At 40.0% G+C, this 21,988-nt stretch overlaps 1 protein-coding gene across 2 annotated transcripts; it reads left to right on the top strand.

Moving 5' to 3' along the window:
• The first annotated feature begins 553 nt into the window (after positions 1–553).
• Positions 554–21,363, top strand: si:ch211-286o17.1 (hematopoietic progenitor cell antigen CD34). Of its 2 annotated transcripts, none has more exons than XM_022191170.2 (8): positions 554–795; positions 11,169–11,270; positions 11,879–12,114; positions 13,864–13,959; positions 17,000–17,120; positions 17,393–17,445; positions 18,341–18,490; positions 19,829–21,363. In XM_022191170.2, exons 1-8 carry the CDS (start codon positions 711–713, stop codon positions 20,021–20,023), a joined length of 1,038 nt encoding a protein of 345 aa, XP_022046862.1. In that variant the 5' UTR covers positions 554–710; the 3' UTR covers positions 20,024–21,363. The 2 variants fall into 2 exon arrangements, with proteins under 2 accessions (XP_022046862.1, XP_022046863.1); XM_022191171.2 differs by having other exon boundaries at positions 555–795; positions 11,933–12,114.
• Positions 21,364–21,988: the final 625 nt, after the last annotated feature.

Genomic DNA, 21,988 nt, shown 5'->3' on the forward strand with positions numbered 1-21,988 from the left:
ATATAAAACTTTATATGTATACATGATTCTTCAGAAAGTTTGGACTCCACTTGGACTTCAAAAAGTCACCCAGGCAATTTCATGTTTTCCATGAAAACTAACACTTTTATTCATGTGCTAACATAATTGCAAAAGGGCTTTCTAATCATCAATTAGCCTTTCAACATCATTAGCTAACACAGTGTGGCATGAGAACACAGGTGTGATGGTTGCTGGAAATGTTCCTCTGTACCTCCATGGAGATATTCCATTAAAAATCAGCCATTTCCAGCTAGAATAGTCATTTACCACATTAACAATGTCTAGACTGTATTCCTGATTAATTTAATGCTATCTTCATTGAAAAAAAAACAGTTTTTCCCCCCAAATTACATATCTGAGGTATCTATAGAATGTCTTATAAAAAACTACACAACATCCTATCAAGACCCCATTATCCCCTCCTCCCCTCCATCTGCCTTGTTTCTTCTTCTAAGGGATGGGGACACAGAGGAAGGGTTAAAGTAACCAGTGGAAGATGGGGTGTAGGGCTGGGCCTTAGTAAGGGAGGGAGGGGGGTGGCTATATAAAAACTGACAGAACACAAGCAGTGCTTTATTCACCCTGTCCCGCTCTGGGTAAGAGGAAACCCTAAACTGCTGTAGCTCGACCAGCTTTGCCCTTTTCTTTTTCACTCAGACCCGTTGGACGTGTGCGTGCTCAGGACAAGAATGGCAGCATCATCTGCACAGAGCACACACAGGCCCTACAAAATGTTGGCTTTTGCATTGCTTCTCATCGCCTCACTCTTCAGTGGTAAGTAGAATACTTAAAAGCAAAGAAGGTTAATTCTCAGGGATCGTATGTCCATCTACAGGGACAGGGAGGGCCGGGGAGGGGTGGGGCTGGGGTGGAGCAGTGTTTGTTTGAATGGTCTTTGAGTTGAATCCAGGTTTTAACCCTACAACCTTTTCACTCCCTGGAATGCTAACATACTATCTCCGTACTGAAAACAAATCCAGAGCAAAAAAATGTATACATTTTGAAAGGGTTTAATTAAGATGTTTTACCAAGATGCTGGTAGAAAAACATTACTTTGCTGTGTATGTTGGCAAACAAAGGGATCATTTTAAAGACACTGTTTTTCAACTGGGTAGAGGCACATCGAAGTCTTAAATGATGATTTCAAGTAAAAATCTTTCTTCTGAACTTCTGAATTAGCAGATTTTTCAAAACAGTTGTAATTTTAGTATTATCTCATTGATTTTCGTGTTACACTTTACTATTCAGTTTGAACTTGTTGTGAACCTTCCTCTGAGGCTATGTTTGCTATTTCATCGACCTGATTCCTACGATCTTCAAGGACTCAGAAATGTGTCTATTTATATTTAGCTGGTTGTAATGTGAGGCCAGTGGGTGTGGAGTTTGGTTGTTAATGTGCACTTCAAATGTGGCTGCCCTGATGTAGTAAGAGATTCAGCGAGGCATCAGGGATATCTGATGATGTTTAACTATGCATAAAAATGACATGTGGCTCATATGGCTGGCTGTTTATAATGACCAGTATAAGGAATTCTGGAAACAAAGACCTCATTTATTGTCTATAATAAAACAATGAAAGCTTTAACATCTTCACTGAACGTGGTCATTCTTAACCAATCAATGGGTTAAAGTAAATTCAAATTTTGGTTATTTGTGTCTTATGCTTAACTCAGGGATGTAAAAATCAGTAGCCTTTAGCTCAAGCCAAGACCAAGTCAAATCAGATACGGTTGAGCACTGCTTAAAATCGAAACCAAATAAGGCAATGAAACCCGTACAAGTGTCTCCAAATGTAATGAAACTGCTAAAGTACTTGTTTTCGCTTAAAGATATAGATCAAGCTAAATTTGACACTATTCCAGTTTTACCCTACAAATTGGCTGCAGTGGCAGGAAAAAATTAAAAACAAGGATCACATGGAGAAAAAATATGTATACCGTACTTTTTTAGACAGATGAGTTCGTTCAACATCCAATAGTAGCACAAACCAAGTCCAAGATGTCAGAAAAATGGAGCAGAGAATGAACAGCTATACTCTCATGTGCACTGCTCTGTGTTGTGGCTGCGAATGAATCACACACTGTGTTACTTAATTCAAACCTCCTGTCTTGTTCATGGGATGTAGCTTATGGGAATGAGATCATCGGGAGTGAGAGGCAGCTACATCTGTTTTGGAAAATAAAACTGCGCTGATTTCATTTCAGCATATAGATCCTGAACCAGAGGCAGATAAACTTTTATTCGGCTCTTGAAGAAAAAATACTGTCTCTTGATGTGCTCTGCTACCTCAAAGCAACTCAAAACATGTGACACAATGCATCTGGACAAAATGTGGGGCAAAAAATGAATAAGAATGGAGCATATAGCACGTATTCTACAGATGGAAAACACTGAAGAAAAAGAAAAGATTTAAGATTGACCACATTTCAACTACATGATAAAGCATCTGTCTCTTTAGTTTGATTTAAAAAAAAAAATCCTTGCTGCTCAATTGTCTTGCCAACCCAAGAGATGGGAACAGGGTAAAGTTATGTAAGCATAAGAAAGGTGGTTTTAACATACAACTTTACTCTGATGAGAAGAGAATAGACACGCAAATGTGCATGAGTGTAACAATTACCTAGACAACCTGTAGGGATGTTGTGCTAGCAAAGACTGAACGGATGATGATTAGAAACATCGAGGGAAACTCCTTAATTAACTGTTTAGCAGACTTCTTTGCAAAAGTAGTGAGAGGGATGAGATGAAGCACTTTACAGGTAATGAAAGACACTTAGACTTACTTTGTTGTCACTTGTATGATTGAAATAGTTGTTTTGGAAATTTCAGCTTAAATATCTGTGAACTGTACTTAAAAACAATTTTCAAAATAGAGTTTCAGCTCTGCCTGCGCTGTAAAGTGGTTTGAGGAGGCTCTCCAGTTAAGCAATGAACCCTGCCCAACCTCACTGCCAACCCCAGAGCATGTAATTATGGAAATCATTGTTTGTGTAGCATACATTGAAGTAACAGATGCAGCAAAGAATCATAGAAACAATGTCAACAACAGAGTGCTCCTTCCTCTCATGAAGAAAGAAGCACAGAATGTGCCAAGTCAAATCCCAGTGTCAAGTGAGCCAATGGTGGCAAGTAGACATCTGGGTGTACACACACACACACACACACACACACACACACACACACACACACACACACACACACACACACACACACACACACACACACACACACAAGATACTCATTCGCTTGGAATAGTGCTTTTCATCCTCTCCTAATAAGAGAAGGCTGCTTTTCCATTCAGCTCTCAGAGGCTTTGCGTTTGAACTTTTTCCAGCCTCTGTGCTTGTTTAAGGGTATTCACATAGCATTTATATGGTATTGCCAAATAAGTTACTTTATCAAACAATCCCAAGGTTGCTGGTATGCACCTCTATAAATAAGACTTATGAAAAGAAAAGAGAAGCAAGTCCTTGAATATCAGACACATACGGTAAAAAAAATCTTTGAATGCAAGTAATCAATGTTTCAGAAACAGAGAGCAAATCTTTAAACATCAACCAAGTGCAGTCTGGTTCAATGTCTCCTATGCCTGTTTTTCAATACCACCCAAGGATGTGTGTGCAAGTAATTACGCTAGAAGATTTCTGACAGGTATCGAAATTCTTTGTGGACAGAATAAGTGTAGAACCTCTGGGCCATTGATGCCTCTCTGCAACAAGATCCCCAACAGTCCTGCATAGTACCTGCACATACTCAAATCAGATAGGCTCATTCAAGGTAATGCGCAAGGCAGTGAAACTTTAGCAGGCAATTGTGAGTGTGTGAGTTGGGGAGGGGTGGGGGAGTGATATAATGCTCACAATTGAAAGCAGATGTCATGTTTCCTGATTGTGGTCCCCAGAAACAGGCACCATGCTCTCGATAAGGAGCTGCAGTGGCCCCAGGGTTGGGCTGGGCCAGCGCTGCAGCTGGGCAGCACTGGGAGAAACAAATGCTGCTTCACTGGCCTGATTGAAACCGTAAGATCCAGTCGCTTTTCTGCCACGAGAGAAGAATGGCCAGGGTTCTGCTATTAATCGCTGTGACAGGAATGACCGGGGAGGGGGTACTGAGGGTGCACAGCAGGGGGTCAAGATAGTGGGGTCGGCAGACTGTTGTTTCAAAGAGGGTAGAGTTGCAGAGCATGTTTAACCCTACAGGACTGCACTCTGATGTCACATTCCTCAGCATGCTCTCAACAAATTCAGAGTCTTGAAGAGCAGGAGGTTATTAAATCTTGAAAACACTCATTTTGAGATTACAAAACTCTGAAGGTATGATGTTTGCGTTACGGTGGAATTCTGTGTTGAAACAGAGGTATTGAACAACATTTTGTTGAGCTCTATAATTTTGGCAGTATATTTAGATAATTTCAACATCTCAGCTTCAGATTAACTGCTTGAGCAACACTGGAACAAAGTAAGCTCAATTATAATATTGTGTTTCTTATAGAGTGATCACACTTTCATCTCACCTTTCTATTATACTTTGAAGATCCGTGTTAGAATGAGAGAAGGAAGCAGAGTTTGGGTGACAAAGGAGTGATCTGGGACCAAAATTAAGATGCCAGACAGCCTCTAAAGATGTATTTTGAAAATTTGAAGCACGTCCATCAGCAACAGCAGAAGGAAAATTTCACAAAATTGTAGCAAAAAAAGCCTTTTTCCTAATAAATTTATTTTTTATTTAATATTATTCGGTAATGGTGAAATAATTGTACACACTGTGCAACTATGTTCACAAACAACAATTATTCACTTTCAGTTATTACAATTACTAGGTCATACTTAATTATGACTTTAAAAACATAATGCTTTTGTGACTGATCTTATATTGCAACGTCGATCAACGAACACGTGAGTCCCAGACTATCGGGCGTAAAGGGATACATCTCTGCTGCTTCTTTCCACAGTCTCTGCTCAGTTACCACTGTGGAAGGTATTTCCATCTGCAAACAGATACAAAGAGAACATTTCAAGGATATAAACCTTCACCCTGATGGAAAAAAGGAAGCGATATTTCTAAAAGTTTACAGAAGCTGTCCTGGCTCGACAGACTCTCATGGACTTGGACTAGTTAGGAAATGTACCATGTAGCTTCAGAACACGCAGATAATGACTTTTGGTCATGCTCAAAGCTGGTAGCTTTATTAGCATTGTGATTCCCTGCACAAAAGCTACCTAACAGAGCAACCAACCCATGTTGCCTGTGGCAGTAAGGGTGGTAGTGGAACCTCAATCACTGGGACTTTGACACGGTGGTCCACTAATGTGTGTAGACCATTATCACCTCACTGTGCCCCATTACACAGAACAGGGTTTTCTTCAACAGAAGCAGGGAGAGACCAGGGGCCCCCAGGGACATAATGCCATATTTTCAGACTTTGTCCCTCCTCAACATGTAGCATGGGACTTTCTGGAAGCCAGGCAGGGACTGGAGGCCAAAGCCACAGGAGTGTCTACTCATTGAAAACATCCAACAACTGGCTCATGCTTCATTTATGCACACATACCAGAGAGGGTGCACACTGAACATGTGCAGTGGTTACGGATGAATAGGTGCATTTTGCTAATTTAAATGGAAACCCCTTTGTCCATTAGAGAAACAAATCTAATTGTGAAGTACGCCACTGCTCTAGTTATCAGGTTAATGTGAGAGGCACAAGAAGTGTAAATTATAGTTAGAGTTATACGTGGAACTTGTCCATGTTTAGCCAACATATACACCATGAAGCAATCTTAAGAGACTGAAGATAGGAAAAGCTTTCTAAGTTAGTGGAAGACAAAGTAACTGCTATAATACATATCTAGGCATGTTGCTTTAGGCTAAAAGTACGAGGTGTGAAGGCTGAAGTCTAAATCTTACCTCAATGGAGGCCTGGGATTAGCTGTGCGTGACTGAGAGAGGGTGAAGGAGACAGAGGGTTAGGAGAGAGCAGGGCGTGGAGCTGAAGGCTTGTCTTCTTCCAACGCCTGCCACATTCCTCCATCCAGAGTCCCAAGAGATGGGGGGTGCGGGGTGGAGCAAATCCAGACCGCAGCCGTCATTCAGAGGAATCTAGTGGGAAAATCTTCAAGAGCGCATAGAAGTCAGGGCCTACGCTGAATAACATGTGGAGTCTGGGCTGATTAGCTCGGTTCAATTTGTCATGTTTGTACAATGATAGCAAGACACACAACTGATGACTGATATCTTGGCTGTTTTAAACATTACGCAAAAAGAAGGAATGAAAGACAACTCTGTGTGGTGACGTGAGGCTTAATGGTTGTGAATATCACAGATGTACCACATGTGTTTGTTAGAGGAGCAGTATAATCTTCAGAGCTGAAGCCATTGTTAAGTGGGAGTGTGAAAAGCAGAGAGAAGTGAGGTGGTGATGGGTTCAGAGGTCACGCTGTTAGGAAGCATGCTGACCTCACGTAGGGAGCGCAGCTGCAGAAAACACCGGAGACAGCGATGTATTAATTACGGCACTAAGGTCAAGGCTAAAATCCAACCTCAAAATAACAGAAACTGCCAATTGCAGTCCCTCTTCCCTCTACACAGTAAAACAATACTAGCAAAACAGATGGCATTTTTGGTCATTTGGTAACAATCCTTACAAAAAATCAGTGTGTACCTAAAATCAGATCTATTTGAGAAGCTTTTAGGTATACAGTCAAAACAATAAAGTAAAAGGCAGTCACACAAATCCTACTGCTTTGGTAAATGTTGATCATAAGAGGCAATTATATGCAAAGGTTTCATTCCATCTGGTTTCTGGTCTGTCGGGAAAGTTTGTTTGTGTGTAATGAGTGATGGCTGGTCAGAGTTTGCTGGCTGTGCTGGCAGTGTTGCAAAAGAGAGAAGAATAAGAGACCTTGTGTTATTGTGCCTAAAGCTAAACAAGCTTGTTTTGTTTTCTGAAAATTTGGCATTACAGTTTTACAAGTTAGCTTGAGGTGCTATGGCATCATTAGCACAAGTCTAGTAAAACACAGTTGATATGTACAGTGTGGATTTGAAAGACCCTTTAATCCAGAAAACTCAAACATTGTGTTTAAACACTGCCAATTTAGACATGGTTATAAAAGAGATGCAAATTAATTTCCAGTCATTCACCACAAGATCTCTACAACAAGCCACTAGAGATGGTCCAAACCTCAAACATATCAGCCACAGTGTAAATCTTTAGACTTTTATATTTCACAACACAGGGACAGACTTCTACCTTCGAGTCCGCGACAACTCACCCGGTGACAGAAGGTGATCACAGAGCTGAAACAATGCGTTTCAGCTTCGGCACCATGGCACTCCTGTGTGTCACTTCTGTATGAGAAAACACAATTTATGCCTGACCGTCTCACCCATTCTGAGCCTCATACTTTCTGGTAAAATAAACAGACAGACCACCCAGACATGGAGGAGGGTTGGCAGCTGAAGACTTCAAGTTAGGAAAAAGGTCTAAAAGACACATTTTGTAAAGGGAGGAAGGCCCTGAACTCTTTCTGGTCCACACCCACAAACTCCTAGTAGGAAACCAGCCAGTGGCAGATAGGTGCCCCTAAATGAGCTGGGTTCTGCTAAAGGTTTTTGATTGTTAAAAGGGAGTTTTATCTTGCCACTGTCGCCTTGGGGGTTCAGGCACATGGGTTCTGTAAAGCCTCGAGACAATTTGAATTGATTAAACTGAATCGAAACTAGAGACACCAAGTATAGTAAGATGAAACACTAAATTTGGCAAGGTTCCTGCTCCATAGTGAAACCTGAAGACTTGAAGACCGGCTTTATTGTAGATTTGCCACAAGGACAGAAGCTCCAAATCTGTCCAGAATCTCTGATGTGTTTTCTGCTTCTATTTAAACAGTGACAAAGTGTAGGAGAGATACAGTATGACAGCTGCATTGGATGGTTGCGAACACTAAACATGCCAGAGCACCTCCTTGGAGATTATAGCCCCACCTGCTTGCTCAGCACGCACAGCGTTTGCTCTGTACTAGTGGCACCTGTCTGTCACAATGATTTATCGAAGGAAGTCGGTGGGCATGTGTCACTGCGCCACCACTGTGTCAATGTATGTTCTCTGCACGTACATGAGGACACAGTAGGATGTAACAATCCATAAGGTAGAGCAGAATTAAGTTCCAAAGCTAAATACGCAATAGCTCTCAATCCAATTAAATATTTTTTTTTCGTTAAAATTGCACAAAATATCAAATTTTTTTTTAGTTTGAACATTTTACCAAGATCCTTAGAAACACTTCATTGGTTTGTCACAGCTCGTTTGGGATGATTACATTTTTGACAAACAGCAAGGAGTATGTGGTAGTAATACAAAAATACAACAAAACCGAATTGTAATAATGTTCTGCACTGGAGGATAAAACATCATTACTAAGAAAAGCACTCAGAGAGTGCAGTACTCCGCCAAGGCTGCTCAGTCATTGTATCATTTCTGACGACTGATATCTTGAAGAAATTCATGTCAGAAATCTCGGCACCATAGAATGTGGCCATTTAATATAGATGTACCCACAAACAAAATGACCTTGCGCTGAGCACAGGCAAATGTTATACATGTGTATGTTATGTACAGATACCAAATTGTGTGACCTAAATATGTAGCAGAAAGCAGGAATTGGGGGAACTCGGAAACAGCCCCACAATTTAACAATTGTTCCTTCTATCATTTCTGACAGATAAACCCCGAAAAGTCTGCAGTGGTGGATTTGTTGTAGGATCACAATCATATGATCGCCAGCAGGCAGCTGACATAGTGTTCACTTGTAGTCATAGTTACAATGATGCCATGCCCCTATCTTGCAATGATACTGAAATCCATAATAAATCTGTGGATCCAGACTATAAGCCTGATCATGATTTGTGTCATTTCTGACCTTTCCTGCAAATTTCATCCAAATCTGTTAGCAACATTACTCAAAAATGCACTAATAGACAAACAGACAGACAAATGTACGCCGATCATCACAGAACTCCGCTTGTCCTTGGTGGAGTAATGACAGTGACAAAATGTATTTACAGGATGCAGTCTAACTTTGCTGCCTAAAACACCAGCTTAGAACTAGTTACTACTCTGAAATGAAACACACAGATCAGAAGAAGTCTAACAAAAATGTCAAAAGTCAACCAGTTTAAAATCACACAATATGCTCAGTTTTATCTGTTACATGCAATATATAGCAAAACAATATTTAAATGTTCACAAATGTAATAGTATATTTTTGTACTAATGTGTCACAGTCACATTTGTGCAAACAGTTAAATACATTCTTAAAGTGAAAAAGGGCATGAGTGGCAGAAATTTAGCTCAGGGGGTAGTACACAGCATTTAAAAGCCTGAAATCAATCACAAACTTAATCTAGGTACTGGGAAGGGAATAATATAGCAAGAGAGGGTAGAAGTAATGAGATCTGCAGAGGCAAGGCATTATGGGAATGTTTCAAGAGTGAGGTAATGCTGTTGTTGTCAGACAGAGAGGAGATCTGGGTGAAAGGAATGAATGCCGGGTATTCTGCTTTGCCTTTCTGGATCATACTTTTGCAATTTTACCTTAACAAATTAGAGCAACAAAGTCCTCAGGCTCATTAAGTTAGAGACTGTAGAGTGTGAAATCATATTTTATAAATCAGAAAAGAAATCATCCACATTTCTACATATAATGCACAGCTGAAAGAAACCTCACAGTAAATATCCGATCAAGTGTTTGAGTTGATGTTAAAAATTATCAAGGATTTTTATCCTACAGTCATACGGCCCCCTAAAAATGAACAATGGTGTGATGACCTATTATATAACTCCAAAATTTGGAAAAAGTTATGTTTTCAATGGCATCATTACCTGGCACCTTTCAGTAGTACATTTAATCCGGGCATTCAGCAGTTTCACAGAGCTGATGGAAAAATATTTCCTCTCACTTTAATATATTTCAGAAACGCATTTTGTGTATCATATTTTTACCTAACTCAGAGTGACTCTCCGTGACCACAGGATCTTTTGTTAAAGCCTCAGAGTGAGAAAGATTGCATTTCAAAGTAAATGACTTCATGACATGATCCATGGATCTGAGCACTTCAGTTATCTACTGCAATAAGATCCATTACCCAATCTTCCATCACTGCAGAGGCCTCTAGGGACACAAAGGAGTCATACTGCCTGCACACTGAGGAGGCCTCATGGAAGAGTTCATGCATTAAGATGATAACTAACATTAAGATAGCACACTGTTGAAAACTGCAGACGATCCAAGCAATACAGAAAGCTACTACTTCACATTGGAATTTCAGTAACGGCTTCATTACTATCAACTTTATTACGTTAGCTGCATAAATACATTGCGTTAATGTAAGGTAAGTCCTCAAGCCTTCTCTACATAGCTGAATTTAAGAGAAGCATGAGGCAAGATCCATCCATGCATTATACACTGCTTAATCCTCATTAGGGTCGCAGGGGGCAGGAGTCTATCCCAGCTGTCTCAGGGCAAAGGCAGGGGACACGTGGACAGGTCAAGAGTCAATTGCAGGGCCACACATAGAGACAAACAATCACACTCACGTTCACACCTACGGACAATTTACAATTATACATCAACCTCAGCATGTTTTTGGACTGTGGGAGGAAGCCGGAGAACCCTGAGAAAATACACTTAGTGCACAGGGAGAACATGCAAACTCCATGCAGAAAGATCCTAGGAATGCCGGGACGCAAACCGGAGACCTTCTAGCAGCAAGACGAAAGTGCTAACCGTCAAGCCACTGTACAGCCTGTATTTATTAGAACATATCAGAAACAAAATGCCACAGACCTGGCAATCATCTGAGGAAACAGCAGGAGACACCTGGCAATCTGGTGCTGGAATCTAAAAGTTAGAGAAATTTCCCTCTATAACAGCAGCCAGCAGGCACTCTATCCAGATAAAGTAGAACTCGCTGATAGACGTTTTTCCTCTGTTTAAAGGAAATAATGTGATCAGAGATTGCCCACTTTGGTAAATGTGACTTTTTGTATGATTTATAAAAGTATGTGACAGAGATTTCTAACTGATTATACTATGTGTCATCACATTTATGTGAATAAGGATCCTTTACAGTGATGTATTCTGATTTTACAGCAGGAGTCATGGCACAGGAAGATGAAGTTGTTGCAGTCACAGTGCCACTTGTAGACGCATATGTACGAGGAGACATGATTCCAGTGACGACTAAAGCTCCAGGTAAGAAACACTAACTCACAAAAAATATTGTTAAAAGTTTACTTCACAGATTGATTAACCTATGTGAATAATGGGGTCACTGATGTTAGAAAGAAACGCTATTTCCCTCCTAATTTAGGGAAAATAAGTCAATAAAAATGCCAACAAATATCTGCGTGGGTGCTTCTAAAAGTACTTGCTCTAAGTGAATGAACTATAACTCATAGAATTAATGTCCAGCCTAGACGCTTCCAAAAACATCACATGCTTACCACCACAGGAATTCATGTGTGAAAAACAACATGAGATGTAACATCAACATTTAAAAGAGACAAAAATCTAAATGAGGAAAAAAAATCCACTACTGTGTTGCAAAAGCATGGTAAGGTTAATCCTATTAGCATATGTACCACAATATATGTACAGTTAAAGTGCAGCGAAGGCCCTAGGCTACATAGTTGTTGCTGAAATAACATCATTTCTTTTCAGAATGAACTGTTAGTAACCTCAGATGATTTCCCAAAAACTGTGAAACCAAACTTCAAAATGCATAAATTATCAGCAAAGTATCTGACTTGCTTCTCCTAGTATCTAACAAATTAACCATCTAAGCTGAATTGCTTTTTCAGAGACAGAGGACCCACAAGTTCAAATCTTGGTTTTCCCCACTATGGAATCTCTAGAGCCTACTGAAGAGACTACAGCAGCCACAGCTACAGAGGCAGCAGGAAACAATGAGGACGGTGGGCCTGCAACTGATGAGGGAACTGACGTTAACATACAGACTGAAAAACCTGAAATCATGGAACCAGAGACCCCAGCAATGATTCCTTCTCGAGGCGACGGTCCTGCCGACACACCACAGGTAACAAAAGGCTGTCACTTTACTCAGTCTGTTATGAAGCAGGATAAATATGTGGATATTGTTTTGAAATATGCTAACTGTAGGGTACATTGTGATATCTGTGGAGAGAAACATGTTACTTAATCGTAACAAGAAAATGTCACCAATAAAATAGATGATTATCATCAACATTTATATATTAATATGATTAGTTTAATACCAGTAGCATTACTGAATATTGAGACACAATAATTTGTGCATCAGATTTTCAAATGACAGTGAGACATGACCCTATTTGCAAATAATGACCATCAGTGTTTTTGCATAGGAAAATAAGGCTGCATTGCACTGAGAACTGCCAATCTACAAGTCTCATTTACTTTACATCTTCACATTTCTTTGCAAATGTTATGCTCACAGCCAAAACTGGATATAAATTTGTGGGTTGTGAATTATTGATTTAAATTCCAGTGCTAGCGAGACTCTGTTTTTTTTTTTTTTTTTTGTTATTCTGAGAGTGTTAAACAAATTCATTAATAATCAAAGTATGCTGTGCTGTAGGTACATATTTGGATTTCCTCGCAAGAAAACCAATAAATGATGGAAAGTCAATCATTTCAAAATCTTTGAAAGGCCACTTTTTAATGTTTCTAAGACAGATTTAAAACCACACCACAGCACTGACACTGCATGACATCTACTTGAAAACAGATAGTGGCAAAGTCTCAGTTTTGTTATTGTTAGATTCCAGTGTGCCATTTGACATAGATGACTACAACTTACTATTAGACAGACTGAAGAACCTGGTGGGACTCTCTGGTACAGTGCTAAACTGATTAGAATGGTATTTGAAGGACAGAGAGTACTTTGCGTAATTAAATACACATCTGAGCATACAAAAATAATGTGGAGTTCCTCAAGGCTCCATTCTTAGGCCTCTTTTGTTCAATGGTAACATGAACAAAAGTCAGTCCGAAAGATTCAGGACACTGGTGGTAGAGTCCTGACTAAGACCACGTCAGTGGACCACATCACTTCAGTTAAGGGATTTTTATAGTGCCTTCCTGTCTTTAAAATTCTATTACTGGTTCAAAAAGCATTGAATCTTTTAGGACCAACATGCCTTACTGATCTGCAGCTTCATTAAGGACCAAGAAGACACCTAAAGCCATGTTCTTACTGGAGAAGCAGCATTTAGTTTTCAGGCTTCACATATCTGGAATAAAACTCCTAGAAAACTTAAGATCAGCTCCACCTCACATTACATTTAGTTAAACTTGCAACAATTTATTCATACCTTGCACTGCACTACAACTTTTAATATCCTGTATAATCTGATTTATTCTATTTCAGCTTTAGATTACCCCTTTAAATTCTATTTACGTGCTGTTTATATTGGCTTGAGTTTCCTGTAAAAGGCATCCTTTCTTGATGCCTTTTATGTTTTATGTAAAGCACTTTGAAATGTCTTGTTTTTGAGATGTGCTGTATGACTATAACACATGCTTTGTCTTGCCTTAGCTTGCTGTGAGTAATTTTAAATGGAATAAATGCATAAAATAAAGGAACATGTATTTAATAGAAGGTGCAAATCAGGTATTCAGCATAAAAAGTCTACTGAACGGCATAAATCCTGTACTTTACCACGTTAAAGACTGTGGCCACAAACCTTTTATTTCTGCTAATTTGGCTGATGCCATACAGTAGTCATGAGAATGGTAAGAAGGGGAAGTCCCAGGTAAAGTAAGGTGCTTTGGTTTTTCTTCTCAGCCAGTGCCAGCACAGGAAGATGTCATCTGTGTGAAGAAAGAGGCTGTCCAGGACAAAAATGCTGTCAATCTGAAACTCAAGGCAACCTCCAATTGTGTAAGTTATGAGAACATCACCTTCTGTCTGCTTCTTATATATCTGCTGACATCTAATTTAGAATAAAAATATTTTTAAGGCGAAATATAGAGAAAGATGCTCTAAAGGGATTCTGCAGATTTGATGCGGCAGAGATGAAATCAAAGAATCTTAAAAAGAACCATATCATTTAACAGGAGTTGAACGTATTTCCACACATTCACAAAACAACTGCTAGCAAGTAAAACAGTCAATTACTTGGTGTAGCATACCCTCCGAAAGATGGTAAGAGACTCGACTGATGGTTTCAAGTTTATTGCCTTTCCACAAGTAATTCCATAAACCAACGTGAGAACTGACAAAATAAAGAAAAATAAAGCAATCACACTTCATTCTCATAACTCATCTATAATGAATCACAGTGCGCTCTCAAACTTAGCAACACTATAAGTTCGCTAACACGTGAGCAAACGGCTAGCACAGTTTTCCGACATATTTATCATCTATAACGTTACAATCATAAACATAACACATACACACACTAACCTTGTGCCTCTTCGGGGGGTTGCAAAACACATACACTCAATGTCTGATGCCTTATACCATAGGCGTCAGTTTATGGGGGGACGGTGGGGATGTGTCCCCCCCACTTTTTGTCAGGGGTCATTTTGTCTCCAACACATTCAAATTCTTCACATGTAAGCCGTGGTAAACCCAGTTATTTTCAGCTGTATAGAAAATTCCGACGCTCCTCAACGCACCATCCGCACTCGGCCGAGAGTTGCACAGACATGCAGCACACCTTCGTGAGGTTAAAAAAAACGTGCAGATGCTAAATTTGCGCTCGTGCCAAGTGGAAGCTCCGACCAGAGGCGTGCAGGGGCAAAATTTCGGCCCGGGAGAATTAGTACTATAGCGGCCCACAGACCCCTCTACCCACATGTACCAATAGCTCAACAGGTTGAGCCTCTGCCTTTGTTACAGCGGTTGTGAGTTTGAATCCAGCTTGTGGCATTTTGCCGCCGTTCTTCGACATTTTCTCAAAGTGCTGTCTTACTAACGACACGGAAGCATATGAGAAAAGCAGGCGTGCCGCACCAATGCTAAACTTTGATCTCAAGTAGAGGGCCACAAAATATCATCCCACAAGCTGCAGTTGGCCCGCGAGTTTGAGACCCATGATTTAAAGCATTATTATTATTATATATTATAACTTTCATTTTCTAAAGCTAACTCACAAACAACAAGCTGCCATCTGGTGGACAAACTGAGACACAGCAAGCACAAAACGAAGTGGGTTTGCTACACTTGGTTTGCTCAACATTCCCAGTGGCCTATCAGCTTCTTAAGCATGAACTCATCAAGAAACTCTCCTCGTTTAAGCTACAGTAACTTAAATGAGGGTAGCAAATTAATGAAGCCAGAGAAAAACTGTGTCCATCCATTGATGTCTACTTCTTAGATGGGAAGGAAAGTCAAAGAGATTTCTGTTGCATGTAACCCAGAGAATGGATTGCAGTGTGAGGGGAGCACAATGGGTGGGCTCAAAGCTGCTGTAGAATGTATAATATATAGAGGCCTGAAGCAGCAGCATCAGTGTGGGTGCATGTGTGTGTGTTTAGAAACATAAACTCTCCAGTGTTTCGGGGTAACATCTTTGAGGTCTACAGAAGCTTCTATGTGGAGGTCTGAGCCCCACAAGATTGAAGGTCACCACAGCTCTCATAAATCCTGAGCAGTAGATGTATCATTTAAACAACACACAAACAGCTGTAACCAATTAAACACACAGGTTCTTGCACACAATCAACTAAATACACCGTCTTTCCTTTATCTTTTCTGAGGAACATTACTTTGCTTTATCCGAGAGGCATTCTGTAAATTAAACAGCTACAAATGCCTGTGTGAAATGATGAAAGTTCAGTAGTGTAATTAATATTCACATGGGTGACCTGAAATGACCCCTGCTTCATATTAGGGAATCAGCACTGCTCAAGACCAAAGACTCAAACAGTCCAGAGGCATTTATCCCTCTGTTATTTAAATAGTAAATTCAGTAATGGCATACATGATATACTACACACATGCACGCACACACACACACACACACCCATAAAATATATATATATATATATATATATATATATATATATATCAGCCCGATCTCACGAGGATTCGTGAAACTGTCACGTAATTTTTTGTTTCGATTTCGTGCGCACCAACACGATTTCGTCATGTTTTTCGTGTCGCTCACAACGAAATACACACCAATGTATTTTAAACGGCGGACTTTTCGTGCCACTCAGAACGTATTTCAAACGAATGGGTATATTATATTTTTAAAGTAAAACCGTGGCGAATCCAACGCTATATTTTGCATGACATCGTCACTAACCATAACCCTAACCATAACCTAACCATAATCTAACCATAACCTAACCATAACCCTAACCATAACCCGGTGGTACACTTACCAATTTGCATAGGAATTTAAAGAATGTCCGATGGCCGCAAACGCGAACACACAAGCAGTATACGCCGATGGACAGCTTAGATCGTCATGAATCCGCCGGTATAAACCACTTTCAGATGTGATTACCACAGCGGGTTTCGTTGTGAGCAACACGAAAAACATTTCGTGGTGAGCGGCACGAAAAACATGACGAAATCGTGTTGGTGCGCACGAAACCGAAACAAAAATTTACGTGACAGTTTCACGAATCCCCGTGAGACCGGGTTGTATATATATATATAGCTCCTAGAGTGTGGTAGTTTCTGATGTTTGGATCAGATGACGTGAGAGAAAAGGTAGCAGGGAGGGCTGCGATAACCATGATTGGATTAAGAAAAAGAAAGATGAAGCGACTGAAGGTAAAGGGATTAGATTTAGGCAATACTGAAGGCAATTTGGATTTTAATTAAACCGCTCAGTTGCTGAAATGATCTTTTTTCACACACACACACACACACACACACACACACACACACACACACACACACACACACACACACACACACACACACACACACACACACATATATATATTCTTTCTCTTTGCAGGAAGACACAAAAGTGAAGATTATAAGTGTTCTGCAGGAGTTGTGTGGTGAAGACTGTAAACTTGAGATCTACCAAGAGAACAACTCAGATGAAATCCTTGTGTCTGGGAAGTATGTTGAAGGTCAGTAGCATTTTTGAGGTAATTAATATGATAAAAGAGCTCAGTGCTACACCTCATATGCCTGCAGGTTATATCCAGCATTTTAGCCTCTGATGAGCAGCCTTCTTATTACATTGCTTTTTAATTTTATTTTTAGTTCCTGTCAAACCCACATTAATATCATTTCTATTGTTCCAACCTTAAAAAATGCTACTTTGCTTCATGCTAGATGACCTTTTTTACTGCTGTAGCACCTTGAAATAATTAAAACAAACTTTTGTATTTACTTGCAGATGATGTTGCAGGCATGGCCAACAAGTTCAACAACGACAACATTAAAGATAAGGTAAAATGCCATTTAAAATATATTGCATAAAGATTTACACATCTGTATCTATCTAATCCCTATAATCATGCTTTTCAGAATATCTTGAGTTCAGTTGGATACAGTGGAGTCATAATTAGGTGCATGACTGCCACTCTGCAAACTGCCCATGCTGAGTCAACATTGGAAATCGCACAATGCACCATGAAGGATCTGTAAAACAGACATCCTATAAGTTGCATTGACTCAGCCAGCTAAATTTTCTGGTTGACTCACAATCAAGTTTGATGGGAAAATACACTGGGGAGAAGAAAAACACTGCCAGAGTTTGCAGACTTTTTCAAAGGCTTCTAGCTGTCAGGCTGACAGTCAGTGTGACAAACAAAAAGCCCGCAAACAAACCACTTGTCTGCTGCAAAACATTTTTTCTAATACCTAGGGAACAATATCGGGTTATGGGTGTGCCTGTCACACCCAGCTGTCTCTTTGCGTTCAACATCCCCTACATTTCTCTCCCTATTCCACCATATGCTGAGTGACCTTATTAGCTATTTACCAGTTTTCAGACACAGTCACTCTTCATTATTCTGTCTGTAGTCTGCTTACTGTCATTTTTTTTTTTAAATATTTTGACTATGCCTTGAAGCATGCCAATACTTTAGGTACATTTCCATAAACAAACGATTTTTGGGTGGGGTTGCTTTTCCCCTCATGCTTTCAGTTACAATATGCGAGACCACAGTGACTGGAGATTGAAAGTCTTCTTGTGTCGGCAAAACAACTACACAACATTCACACACTCAAAACACAATGCAGCATTTCTTCATGGAGGTCCATTTCAGTCAGTTTAGAAATATAAATTTGGCTTGGTTTAAACCATACAAAAACTTGATTTTGTTCTTATTTTTGCCATCAGACTGACGTGAAGGAGGCCGTTCCTCGCTGGGGCAGGAACTCTAAGTTGGTGCTGGTTTCCCTGCTGCTAACTGGCCTGTTGCTGGCTGCACTGCTGGTAGCTGGTTATTACTTCAAGACGCATCGCAAGAACTCCAAAGGAGTCAGACTGGTGAGTCGATTAGAGATATCACTACATTAAAGCCGAACAAACTAAAAATCTGTGGTTGTAAAAACGTCAGGAAGCAGCAAAGCATACAAGTTTCTTTTTAAGGGCATTCATTAAGTGAGATATTAGACAAACATACACTACCATTTAAAGGTTTGAGGTCACTTACAGATGTCATTATTTTTGAAAGAAAAGCATTCTCTTCAATGAAGACAACACTAATCAGAAATACAGTCTAGACATTGTTAATGTGTAAATGACTCTAGCTGAAAATGGCTGATTTTTCATGGAATATCTACATAGGGGCACAGAGGAACATTTCCAGCAACCATCACTCCTGTGTTCTAATGGTACACTGTGCTAGCTTATGGTGTTGAAAGACTAGTTGATGATTACAAAACCCATGTCCAATTATGTTAGCACATGAATAAAAGTGTGAGTTTTTATGAAAAACATGAAATTGCCTAGGTGACCCCAAACTTTTGAACGGTAGTGTATACTGACCAAGACCCTGGCTAACTTAATACACAGTTCATCTGGAAAAGACCTGGCAAACACTTGTACTGCCCTAACCTGAAGTATTGTGGCCCCTCCAGATCCAGGTCACTGAGGAAATTGTACACAGTGACTGTTTATTTGAGCTAAAAGAAAAAAGAAGGACAAAAACCTACACATGGATTTGCGGTCAGATGTGTGGTTATCCTCCAGTCGATCCCCTACTCAAGGGAGGAGATGCTTGGCTCGTATGTCTAATAAAGCAGCATTAGGTCCTTTATGCTGTTTCTACTGGAACCCCTTTGCCAAGAAGCCACACATGGCTTTAGTTTTTCGATGAAAGTTCATGACATCATTTTTTAAAGCATTTACATATGCTGACACACCCATGAGATGGTGTAGAGTGACAGCTTGTTGAATTGTGCTGTATATTAAATACAGTTAGTCGTGTTCATCGAATACCATCTAGAAAGTCCTTGCTGACAGACGAGGCAACCTCACCAAACTTTGCTCACTTTCACAAACAAAGAGTTCAAACTGTTTTTTCTGCTAAAAGCACAGTAAACCAACAAGTGTGCCTGCATCCTGTTAAAGTTCTGACAGTAAAACAATTACCAGCACCCTACTGAGTGCACACACAGCTGCAGCACATAAACCTCATTAACAAAGAATGCATTTGTTTATTTTTTAAACAACACCCACCAAAACAAATCCATTTTCAATTACGCACTTTCTTGCTAGCTGGCCTGTCATATTTAAACATGAAAAACCTATCTAGTCTGTGTTAAACTTCTCCCAATCCAATATGAGCTCTAAACTAAAATCTTGGCTCTGTGTTCTCCTTAGGCTGAGTCTTTCCAGGTGGATGAGGAGAACCAGGCCAATACCCTGGTGTCTGTGGCACCCCTACCCCAGGAGCCCCTTGACAAGCCCACCGTCAATGGAGAGTCTCCACCAGAAAATGGGACCACCCCCACCCCTACCCCCACCACTAATGGACACTCTGCCACCCAGACCCCAGTGGCTGACACGGAGATGTGAATCATGACACCCTCGACCTCCAAGCTCCTGTTCTACCAGGCACCCACTACCCATTCTCCCCCTCTCTGCTTCCACAGTGTCAAAAACACTGAGATGAATCCAAGATGCATCTGTCACATGCATCCTCCTGCCCTCCTCCCATCCTCCCCTCCTCCCCCTGCAGTTCTCCAGATGATGACAACAATGATGAAGCCCATGCTGACAATATGATGACAATGATGACAGTGCCTGTAATGTGAAAAGTTTGGGAACACTTGCCTTTTGCTGGTGTCAAGTGGAGCCTATATACGCTGTTTGGGACTGAGACCGGCTGACAGGGATTTGTTAGCTGTTCCAGCTTCAGTCAGGTTGTAACAATCTTTGTAGAATCATCAAAAATGCCAGATATGTTTCAGTTGATCCCTAAAGAAGAATCAGAGAATGATCTGTTATTTCTATCCACAACTGTGGGGCAATGAAGCCAATGAAGCCAGGCAGTTGAATGTTGACTAGCTTTTGTATTGTTATAAAAAGGGCTGACACTCATTGCTTTCTTTTTGTTTGTTTGTATGCATCTGCATTTGCATAAAGTGAATGAAAGAGATGCATCAAGTTTGAATTTAGTGGAAGTTGGCTACTTTTTCTCATGCTTAACTGTCAAACTGTAGTTACTAAAAAAAAAAACTGCTATATTTGCTTGGCATCATTGTTGGCATTCTTCATAGAAACCAGAGGATCTGCTGACAGAGAATTCACATACAAGACAGTGAAATAAAAAAGAAACAAGCAGGGTCTTTGGTTTAACTAAGGAATGAAACCACCAATCATTTTATAATGTGTCAGCTAAAAACTATGTAGTTGCCTCATTGCTTTCAGTTTTAGCCTACTGAACAACTAAACCTCTGTTAAATATTTGATTGGATCAGGTTGCAAAGAACATTTCTATTTTTGTGTTGTTTTTTAAAAATATTTTGTACAGGCTTTTTGTTTGTTGTTTTTCTTTTAACATTTGCAAATTTTCCAACTTTTACCGCTGTCTTAGGGAATGCCATATCAAAACAAACAAACAAAAAAAAAACAGGTCTGCCATGAAACTACTTCATATCACACAGCAGGTTCAGCATTCCCAAGACTGCCGTTATGTCCTTGTTGGTATAAAACTTTTTTTTTTTTTTTTTTTTTTTTACATCGGGCAGCTTTCATAATGTACTGCATGTGTAAATAAGCTTGCTTTCTGTTAGTTGTACCTGTACCTGATTCATAAACTGTGACTATCTTGTTAACCAGGTTGTCAGCTTGCTTGTGCTGTTCTTACTTGATTCATGTATAGAAACATTTCATAAATTACAAATCAAACAGTTGCTCCAGTGAAATACTTTTTTTTTCACAATATAAAATATTTTTCTTTTCTCAGGAAATCAATCAAAAACCAATGCAAGGACATTACACTGACTTACCTTCAGTTAATAGAGACTTACCCTAACCTTAACTCTGACAGACCCTAACCTAACCCAAACCTTAAACCAAGTCCTTTCTCTAGTATTTAATGATTTATCATATGGCAGCTTGTTTTTGGTGCCCAAATGGAAGAAGACTATTCACACTGTGACAGGGTAAACAGATTCATGTCTCCGCAATATGAACACTAAAAGACATGTACATGTTTCTCTGTGGAAAATGTTGTACTGTGTAGGAGCTTAAGGACTTGCATACAAATGCAGCTGTGTGTAGCATAAACAAGTGGTGGATTAGCATAGGGGTTCAACTGTGAAAGGTACAACAGAGTGTGGGACTGTAGCTACAGTATATGGAAAAACCTGTGGTCTTGTGAAGTTAACTCAGCCACTCAGCTAAGTTTTAAAGCAGTGTTTTTGCGCGAAAGCGACATACATCCAGAGTAGGTTTAGATAGGCCTCCACCTATGTGATGTACATGTATGAAACAGGAGCACAGCAACCTCAGAGCACCAGCGATATGATACAGAAT

Source organism: Acanthochromis polyacanthus, chromosome 5 (genome assembly GCF_021347895.1).
Source record: "Acanthochromis polyacanthus isolate Apoly-LR-REF ecotype Palm Island chromosome 5, KAUST_Apoly_ChrSc, whole genome shotgun sequence".
Classification (NCBI taxonomy): domain Eukaryota; kingdom Metazoa; phylum Chordata; class Actinopteri; family Pomacentridae; genus Acanthochromis; species Acanthochromis polyacanthus.

Coding starts and splice junctions, on each gene's coding strand:
- si:ch211-286o17.1 (XM_022191170.2), top strand. CDS start 711: ATGGCAGCATCATCTGCACAGAGCACACACAGGCCCTACAAAATGTTG. Junction 13,960..16,999: donor TCAAGGCAACCTCCAATTGT/GTAAGTTATGAG, acceptor TTCTCTTTGCAG/GAAGACACAAAAGTGAAGAT. Junction 17,446..18,340: donor ACGACAACATTAAAGATAAG/GTAAAATGCCAT, acceptor TTTTGCCATCAG/ACTGACGTGAAGGAGGCCGT.